Source organism: Pongo abelii, chromosome 17, assembly GCF_028885655.2.
Source record: "Pongo abelii isolate AG06213 chromosome 17, NHGRI_mPonAbe1-v2.0_pri, whole genome shotgun sequence".
NCBI lineage: Eukaryota > Metazoa > Chordata > Mammalia > Primates > Hominidae > Pongo > Pongo abelii.
This window is the reverse complement of record NC_072002.2, coordinates 73236890-73247345: the sequence shown is the minus strand read 5'-3', so window position 1 is coordinate 73247345 and position 10456 is coordinate 73236890. Positions and strand designations below refer to the sequence as shown.

General features: G+C 43.4%; 1 protein-coding gene across 9 annotated transcripts in view; it reads right to left on the bottom strand.

Annotated features, from left to right (window-relative positions):
- Positions 1-1737: 1737 nt before the first annotated feature.
- The window catches only part of NEDD4L (NEDD4 like E3 ubiquitin protein ligase), a 363402-nt gene continuing 354683 nt past the window's right edge, over positions 1738-10456 (bottom strand). For 8 of the 9 annotated variants that reach the window (XM_054537491.2, XM_024235708.3, XM_054537492.2 and 5 more), the window contains one exon: positions 1738-7081. In XM_054537491.2, the coding sequence (XP_054393466.1) occupies positions 6979-7081 (103 nt within the window). In that variant the 3' untranslated portion in view covers positions 1738-6978. 9 annotated transcript variants of the gene reach the window in all.

Below are 10456 nucleotides of genomic sequence, written 5' to 3'. Positions count from 1 at the left end.
GCCTTGTCCCCAGGAGGCCCCTGTGAAGTGAGGGCCATTCTGCCTGGAGGTGACGGGAGGGCTCTGCGCTGTCAACACTCCAGGTACCCGAGACTTGCAGCCCAGCTGGGAACTTTGCAGAGGAAAGGGGAGGAGGCACATGAGCAGCACGGAGCACTGTGAAGGGGGCTGGGCAGGAAGGAACACAGCAACAGGCTAACTGGGGAGACTGACCTTTTTCCCAGTCTGGCCTAAGGTCAGCCCTAAAAGGTTCCCAACAGGGACTCTCCCTTCTTGCACTCTTGAGCCCCCACTGGGTCACAGCTGGGCACTGCGGCCTACTTACCGTAGGACTTGTGTCTTGGGTCTTAAGTAAACTCATGCTCAAATTTTTTCCAGCCCAATTCAAGTCCTATAAATGATTCCTTAGAGATTCTACAGCCTGAGCTCTCTGGAAGCTGTTTTGAGAAGTGTTCTCTCCCAGAAAGAGGCTTCTGCGTTCTTACCTCAGGAACCCCTTTGAACATGGCTCTGAGAGCCAACCCCGAGAAAGCTAGTGTCAGAATACAGGATACCCATGCTCACCGCAAACACTTTTACCAGGGGCTTCACCATCTCACAAGCGCCTAATGAGTCTTGGACTTCAGAGCAGGTTAAAAGCCTATTAATCTAGCGACTGTGTCATTGATGTAATTCGTTCCACCATGTGTGGTTTTAAGAAAGAACATATAAATATTCACAGTGGCTCTGTCCAATTGTGCCTCTCATGTGTACTCATAACTCTGGAGGAGGAGGCAGGAATTCCAGGTGCTGCGGACAGCTTCCTGGCAAGATGCCATCTACTGTTGATGGAAAAAGACAAGCCGCAAGAAACCAAAGACTAAATGATGTCCTGCTTCCCCGCTATCTCCTCTGCCCCGAGGGGATGGGTTAAGCACATCAAGAGGAAGCTCAGTACTAAAGAAAAAGGGAAAATTCTCCAGGAGTCTGAGATGATCTGAGCGGAATGAAATGGCATGAGGAAAAATGCCACTGGCTTTGCACAGGGCAGTGACACACGGTCGGGATTTTGACAGCACCTTTCTGAGAACCAACTTGGGGATTCATTGAGTCTCATTAACTCTCACACAAGTTGAGGGCTAGGTATACAAGGATGCCTTTTGAGGAACAGACTAACATGGACTATACAAATATTATGTAAAATCAGTAATTCTCAAGTTTAATAAAAGAACAAAACAGCTAAGAATAAATGTGCATCCTTTTAGTAGGCTTAAGCCATGTGTTTTGGGCAGACTTTTTTTTTTTTTGAAACAGAGTCTCGCTCTGTCGCCCAGGCTGGAGTGCATGCAATGGCACAATCTCGGCTCACTCTCGGCTCACTGAAGCCTCTGCCTCCCGGGTTCAAGCGATTCTCCTGCCTCAGCCTCCTGAGTAGCTGGGATTACAGGCATGCGCCACCACGTCTGGCTAATATATATATATATATTGTATTTTTAGTAGAGATGGGGTTTCACCATGTTGGTCAGGCTGGTCTCGAACGCCTAACCTCAGTGATCCGCCCACCTCAGCCTCCCAAAGTGCTGGGATTACAGGCATGAGCCACTGTGCCCTGCCAGACCTTAATGTTTTTAAAAGTGCGGAGCTTTCAGGGAGATGAAGGAAATGAACATACTATCAATCTGCAGGCATTTAAACCCCTCTGAAACAATTAAGATGGTGCATTCACAAAGAAGCTTTAAATCAAACAACCCATAATACTTGATGTAGAAAATGTTCCAGCTTCCATAATTCTTTATTAAATATTTGACAAGTTGCATCGCTTCTTTACAATGACTTCATTTTGTCACATTAGTCTTTTGCTGTCAGGAAAACAATCTACAGTTTCTCTTTAGATCTCTCAAGAAAAAAGAAAAGCGAAAGGATTGTTCTTCAAGAAAACTTCCTGTGTGTATCAAATTCAACCATATTTTAAAGCTATACTGATTGTGAAAATGAGCATTATTCATAAGTTGCCTTAAAAAAAATTCAAGGTAGTTTGGTTTTTACCACTGTATCAAATAGTACTTGGCTTCCTATTAGGAGGTGGGTTTATAATAAAAAGTTATGAAACATTGAGAATTTATTTGGAATGCTTGAAACTCTTTTCACCTTAAAAGTCACTGTTTTTTTTCATGTTTCATTTGATGATAGATCCTGAATTAAGAAATGACAGCAAATTAACATCATCTTCTTAAGGTTTTCTCAGGCTCCAAGGGTCGAAATTCGCAGGACACAGCTTGGAGAAAACTGTAGAAGGGACTAAACTCTTACCCCCTTTCGAAACCAGATTACTCAATAAAGGTGTAAAAATGCTATACAAATATATACAAATATATTTGGACAGCATATGTACGTATATATGTATATATATTACATACAGAGTAGTAAAGGAAGAACAAAGTCACGCAAAGCTAACATGAAGGAAACCGTGACAATCTAGGTGAAATTAGTCTGAGTAAAAGGGGAAAACTGGCTTACATAGGAACACAGATATCTGTAGACACAGAGTTATGGTCATGAGGAAGGGTTCCGATGCACTGGTACGGGGTTGAGAATGCAGTGCACGCGAGGTTAGGCGCCAACAGCAATGCTACTCCTTACACACAGAAAACCAACGAACAGAAAGACATGCCTTTGAAACATGCGTTGCTTTGAGTGGAACATTTTTAACAAACAACAGATGTTTAATGAGAGGTTTGCTTGGACAATTTCATGCCAACAGGAAGCTAACCCTTTTCTAGAAAACGTTCTCCAAGCTCCCGTCCTAATGCTACGGCACTTTCTCTGACATACTGAGAACACTCTGGGGTGGGGGTGTGCGTATGCAAATGTATAGACACTGTTCATTAAGGCTTATATAAATTAAAAAAGTGGTCCAAAGAATATCACATTTTTTCCCCAGTTTTAAAATCTAAAGTACAAAGTGGAGTTTATAAGGATTTTTTAAAAACACATCTCAGTCCTGAAATTGGCAGTTCTGACATGACTTATCAGGATGTACCCCAATGCCTGAATGACAGAGGTAGTGTGTGATCTTCGGGGCCGGGGAAGGTCAGGAAGGGACCAGGCAGGCAGTTACCCTGCACAGCGGCACCCCCTACAGGCAAGGCAGAAAATGATACCAGACAGCACCTCCCACCTTAAGTACAGGGGTGCAGGGGCAGGGTAAGGAGGAGAGAGAAGAAAGAGGAGAACTAGCACAGTGGGTAGGGGCTGCAGAACTGATCAACCCAGGCTCTCTTTATACATTTTTAAATTTCAGAGGTCAGTACAAGACTCTTAGAAATACAGGAGTCGACTGTTAATGGGTAACTGTTAGAATAATTAAAAAGTTGCTGTGTATGAACCTGGCTTTCGAGAGGACCAGTGTGGATCTGGCAAGATAGCAGCGGTGCACACTGTCTATGCAACAATGGGAGATGTAGAAAATGGTTCAAATGTTTTGCACGCTGTTTCTCAGAATCTGTCACTGTGAGGCCGGGTGCGGTGGCTCATGACTGTAACCCCAGCACTTTGGAAGGCTGAGGCGGGAGGATCACCTGAGGTCAGGAGTTCAAGACCAGCCTGGCCAGCATGGTGAAAATACAAAATTAGCCAGGCATGGTGGTGGGTGCCTGTAATCCCAGCTATTCGAGGAGGCTGAGGCAGAAGAATCGCTTGAAGCCAGGAGGCAGAGGTTGTGGTGAGCTGAGATTGAGCCGCTGCACTCCAGCCTGAGCTACAGAGTGAGACTCTGTCTCAGAAATATTAATAATAATCTGTCCCTTTGCCCTTACATGGGAGAAATAATACATGCCAAGTCGCTCTGTATCCCTCCTTGTCTGAATTTAGGGAATATCTGATGTCACCTTCTAAAGGGTCCTGGAAACAAAAACCAAGTGTCTTACCTTTGTTCTTGTGATTTGTTAGAGGACTGGCTACAGAGAAGCACAAACATTTCAGGCAAAAAAGGAAAAGAGCACCAAAGCTGGGAATATACCGCAACACAGACAATGAATGCCTCACTGCTGCCGGCTCCGGGGCCAGCAGTGGAGAGGCACAGGCTGTTGGACCTTCATCCCGCCAGGCGCTCTTTCCACATCCTTCCTTGGGCCAACAAGGGGCAGGAATGGAAATACCCGGGACCCACAGGCAGCCGTGATAACTGATGTTAAGAGACCCGCAACAGGCAGTGTGTGAGCTCCAGCACGTACTTCTCAGCCTCATGTAAGTGGCCCATAATAACTACAGCTTCAGCAGACAACTAAAGAGACTGCATTAAGGTGATTTCTCTGGCTATAAAGAGAGTCTGGCCTGCAGAGCAGTGTGGCTGCTGGGACCTCTGGGATAGGCAACACTGCCCTCTCTCCCGCAGGGCTACTCGCTGGGCAGGTCGGGGCCCATGGAATGACCCAGTAACTGCTCCTTACCCAGCACACTGTCTTTACTGCCACCTGCAATTATGCTGTGAAGATGACTGGGCGTGGTCATTACGATTCAGAGAAATCAAGATCTATGACCATTTTAGGCAAAGAGAGAAACTTGGAGAATTGCTGAGGACTACCGAACCTTGTTTTGCTTTTTAAAAAAATACTAAATCCTGACTTCAGCAATATTTAGTTGTCATTAAAATTAAGCTGATATTATTAAGGAGTTGATGAACTGAGGTGTCACTCACAATTACTGCCTTCCAAGTATTCATGGAATAGATTTCAGTAATTCTTGTTTGCTTCTGGCTTAGAAATTGTCAGAATGATTTTTCTTTTATACTTTCTAATACTTGACTTAATATGCATTTAGTGACCATTCTGTTTTTTTCAATATACAGTTTACAAGATGACAGAAGAATCCCAGTTCTTAGGTTAGAATTGGATTTCTCCCTCTACAATTACACAATTACTCTCAAAAACCAAGAAAGCGTACTGCTCGACTCAGGCTCTGGCATGATTCTTAAAAAGAAAACTGCGTCTAGACTATGGGGGCTTACAAAAAGGAGATTTTTGCCACTGAGACATTTGTCATGTTAACTGTAGGGGAAACGTCTCACCAATAGTCAAAACTCATAAGCAGGATTTTTTTTTTTTTTTAGTTACATAGCATCTAAGTTTTCTGATCACTACCAGGTATTTTTCAACCAATAAGAAAAAGGAACCAACACTCAGCTCTGTAGAAATCTACCTTCTTTTAGAACCCTCAGGCCTCTGCACCCCTTTAGACAACTCATTTACAACCACAACCTTCCATGGCTTCTCACACGCCAGCCAGGGCAGGGTAAAAACGGCAATTTCTTACACCGAAAGGTCCTTTTTATGTAACAAACAGACCTCCCCAAACCACAACTTTTTTGTCCTATTGATGACTGACATGAGATCAAATCTCTAGTGTCCCCTAACTGCCCCGACAGGGTCTAGGACAACACAGGTTAAAAAGGACAGCGGGGTTGTTCAACTCCCACACTGCCTCAGGTGTTTTCTCAAAGCACGACAATTCTGCAATGGAGACTTACACGTGGAAAAGAATCAAACTGTGCAGGTACCCTCAGTCCTCTGCCACTACCAGCTCAACAGGTTGAGCTCAGAGGATCAAGTCAAGTCTCTGTCTCACTTTTAATCTAGCACACAACAGACACAACTCAGGCAGTACACGGTATCGAAGCATGCAACAGGTCACTGGTAACAAAACTCAGTTAGATTAAGTGTACATTAAATAAATCTTTGTAGTTGAGGAGAAATCACAAAACAGTTGGTGAGGACAGGTCTGTGTAGGCTCAGCTTTACATCCAGGTTTTTATACACCAGCAGCCAGATTCACAATTGATAGATATTGCACCGGAAAGATGTGTGCAGGGAAAAGAAATCATCATCACATTTAATGTTCATGATAAAAAAATAAAAACAAAACCAGATATGACCTCCATGTAGTACATAAAGTGCCTTCAGAATTGGTGCATTTACAACAAAAACTGGTTATTTAGCTACCATTAGCAAACGCATACAAACAGGAGACTAAACAGATCTGGTTTCCACAGTTTTGAATCAAGCAGTGCCAAGTTTCATTCAAAATGTCTCTACTACAAACAGCAAAGAGGAAATAGAATAAAAGATGACTGTACAGTGCCAGGAAGGGTTAACTAATTTCTCTGATGAGAAATGGGAGTCCAACCCTGTCTCAAATGTGTTAGAGCACATGTAATTACTTCTAAGGAATAATGGTGTGATTCCTTTCAAGTCAACACAAAATTTGTCATGCTATGTTACAATTCTCTCAGCCTGTAGCTATTAGCTAAATTTGTACAAAAAAACCCCAAAACAAAAAGGTAATATCCAGTTTTTCATTCTGAGTATGGAAAAAATTATCATTATGTCTAATATTATATTGGAAATTCTCTCAAAGTACTTGTCTGTAGAAGGTTTTTGGACAAAAATTTGCCTTCCAATTCTAATAAAGTAGAGGGTGGAGGTGTCAGAGTACTTCAAAAATAAAAATGTCATTGACATTAAGCCTGGTATGAAAGTGAAATACAAAAAAAAAAAAAAAATGCTCACTTTTCCAAGTACATGAGACATCTTTAATCATAATGAAATAAAATCTGAAAATCGGTCTAAATCATTTTAAAAAGTAAACATGAGTTGTAATACTATACCTGTAGAGTGATTAATTCCATTCATTGTCATTAGAAAGGATGTAAAATATTTATTAAGGGCTTTGCCTGCAGAGGCACAACATAAATAGCATAAGTCCTCCTGAAATGTAATTAGTGTACACATCAACCAGTTGATAATTTGTGGTGGGAAATGCAGGAACTCAAGCTGGGACCAGGTTCCCGCATCCGAACTTGGACGAGTGCGTGGTGAAGGCTCGGCTCCAGGGACCATGCCTGCAGCTGCTCTCTGCCATCATCTCTGCAAAAGTCTGTTAGGCAAATGCAAAAGTGCAAGCAGAACTTGCCTGAAGAACAACCACCCCCGAGGCAGACGGTGCTTAATCCACCCCTTCAAATCCTTGAGCATTTTCCACGGCCATGAGAAGTTTCTCTCGTAAATCTTCAAAGGTTTCATATGGAGGTAAGTCAAGGCGATTAAAGCTGCAAAAGGAATAAAAAGTGTAGGTGAAAAGCCACAACAGCACTTCCTCGATCTGGTTAATGGGCATGGGGTTTCAGTAAGAGAATAAAAAAGCCTTAACCAACAATTTTGATTACCTGGAGAAAAAACCCCCAAAAACCTCTAGCTATGAAACATCTACACTAAATAAGCTCTTGTAATTTACAGAGAAAGAACATTTTCAAATGGTCCATGAAACCTTTGCTATAGTCAGATGCAGATCTTGGAGGAATCCTGGTGGGAAGGGAAACATGAAAAGCAAAGTAACTGGCAAGATTTCCAAACCCTTGGAACACAGAGTTGATGCTTTTGGAGTTACCCACAAATTAAGACTGTGTCTATCTCTAATACTATTACTTATTCCACACTAGGCCTCAAGCCAAGTGCTTTTCCATTAACTCACTTCATTTTCATCACACCCCTATGAAGCAGGTCATGTTATCTCCATTCTGCACAGGAGCTCCTGGAGCAGAGACATAGGGCAAGGTTCCTGAGGTCACAGTCTTTGTCAAACGGCAGACCCACAAACAGAACCCAGGCTGTCCGGGGCTCGGGAACACCAGTGCTAAGCTACCTCCTCTGATCAAAGTCAGGCAAAATTGACATTTGCTATGCAAAGTTGCATTTAGAAAAAGTCCCTACATATCTGGAGGCTTCAGGTGGGGGTGGGGGCTGCAAATCACCCTGGCAATAGTGAGGGTTTTCAGACAAATGGATGGCCTCTGGGCTTCTGTGACATGGGGAAACTGCACATATGAGTGCCAAGTGGATCAGATCAGTGGGCCTGGCATACAGCAACGGCTCAATTACTCAAGAGATGGTATCAGTGTTAACACCTTTCAACATTTACTGAATGTCTACATGGGGCTCAAGACCAGAGCCTTCAGCCACAGAACCTGCACCTGTGTGTGTGTGTGTATGTGTGTATGTGTTGGGGGGTGGTTGCTGATGTGTATCTGTCATGAAAATGGCATGCACACTTGCCACAGCTCATTATGACATAAGAGCTCATGTTCACGGAGTGCTCACCATGCCCCATCAGCCTTGTCGCAATGTTATGAACCCTGGCAATCACCTTGTAAGGCAGGTAATGCTTCATCCCTATTTCACAGAGGAGGAGCTTGAGACACAGCAAGGTTAGGTAACTTGCCCAAGGTCACACAGGGTCAGGTACAGCCCTGGGGTGCTCCAAAGCCCAGCTCTTGAAGTGCACTTGTGCTGCCTCTGCCGCGAGTGCTCACACTGTCTGTGTTTAAAACTGCCCCCTCCAGGTATTGATGTGTGATTCCAAGAATGAGCAAAGTAGCTTCTTAGGTTTTAAAAGCTAACCATTCACGTGCTCACTTTGGCAGCACCTGCACATATACTAAAAGCTAACCATTGTCACAGCAACAGAAAAGAAACAAATACTGTAGAGGGCCGTTTAACAACCCCTAAATATTGAATAAGTCCCACTGAGTTCCCCTTGGATTCTCTAACAGCCACCAAACACTAAAAGACAGAGAATAACACTGTGCTTCTCAAACTGGGGTTCTCAGAAACCCAGAAATCCTAAAAGAGTAAGTACTAATACAGGCTTTTAACTTTCTATTATCATATTGATAAAGACAGGACTTCACATCTACAGATGGCATTTAAAAGAGCCTTTCACGGAAAGTGGCTTCAGGCTTTTCAGCTGGGGTTTCACAGTCCTGGGCCTGCAATCCCTATGGGGGTCTCAGGCCCATTCTTGAGGATCTGTGACCATTTTTTCCCTTTAAAAAAGGTCCACAGATTATTCAGGTTTGAGAAACACTGGCATGATGAAGAGAGAGGCAAAGACGGGATGTCAAGATCTGAGGTTCTGAATCATGCGGCTTAACGCTTCACCGCTTTGCATCTCAGTGTTATCTGTAAAAAAGTGGGTCATAACATCACCCACCTCTTAGGACCGCTGTGATGATGGTATGAGTCAATCACATCAAGTGCTGAGCACCATCCCCGGAATGAACAGAGTGCTTGGTGAGTGTGAGTTCCTATCATTTCAGAGGTCAGGACACACGGACCTGGCTTTGGTCTGCACTAATGAGCTGGGTGACCTTAAGGAGCTCATTGTCCTCACAGGGCTTCAGCGTCCTCATGTGGAAGATGCATGGGCTTAACGAGATGATTTTTGTTTGCTTTAGAGTCTACTTAAAAGGGCAGGTGGGCCTGTGATTCTTAATGAAGAGTAATTTTAAATGTCTGAGTAGTGACCTTTTATGGAACAATGAAATGAAGTCCTTTGAATGTCAGACACTCAATAATCACCATTGGAAAGCTTAATGAAAGGTACCCTCATCACAGAGAACCAGATCCTTCAGCTTCTGCTCTCCTAGGAAATCAGATTTTTATTTTGAACTTTAATTGTGTATCATAAAACATGGAAGGAATTAAACCTATGTATGGCAAAATTTTACGGCAGAACAGTTGCCATGAAACAGCCAGTGAAGTTTCTGTTTCCTACGTCAAAATACAGTCAGGGTTAGGTAGGGAGGAAAGCCATTTAGAAGAAACAGCAGAACAGCCCCACTCATGCTAGCCAGTGTTGCTTGTAACTGCCAGTCCTCTCCATCCGGGTCACGTTAGTCTGGGGAGAACATCATTAGGAAAACTACACAGTTGCTTTATTTCCATGACACACAAAGAGGAAAATAAGTTCTGGTAAGAGCCAGCTGGGCTGTTCCCTTCCTGTAGGTGGACCTTTGCCCTTCCCAGGGAAGAGCTGTGAATTCTCCACCCTGCCAGCCTATAAAAATCATCTGGGGAGCTTTGAAAATCCCACTGCCTGGGTCACACACCAGACCAATGAAGTCCAAATCCCAGGCATCAGTGATTTCTTTAAAGCTCTCTAGATGGTTCCAACATGCAGCTGAGGTTGAGAACCACTGAGTTCAGAGGTCTTATCTGGGAAGTTCTACTTGTGGCAGAATCATGTGGGCTCCGAAATAAAAAAGACAGTTCAATAGTAAGATATGTGTCCTTGAAGTCACGGAGAAACATGGGCTGAATCAACATGAAATTGGTTCACTAATTTGGTTTCCTTGGAAAAGTCTAAAAAGAAAGTGGGTATATCAACAGAGGCAGTGTATCTGGTGTAGTAGTTAAGGGTGCAGGCTCTAATTCTAGTAGATCTGAGTTCAAATCCTGTGATCTGGGAATCTGTGACTCAGGTGAGCCCTGGGCCAGCCTTCTGACAGCCCAAGGGAATAACATATCTCATACAGCTGCCATAAAGATTAAGCAGTACCTGACCACAGATGATGGCTGTGCCCAATAATTTCACTTTTCCTAATCTTCATCCTGGTTAGTATTATGAGCTTGAGTTTCGCATCACC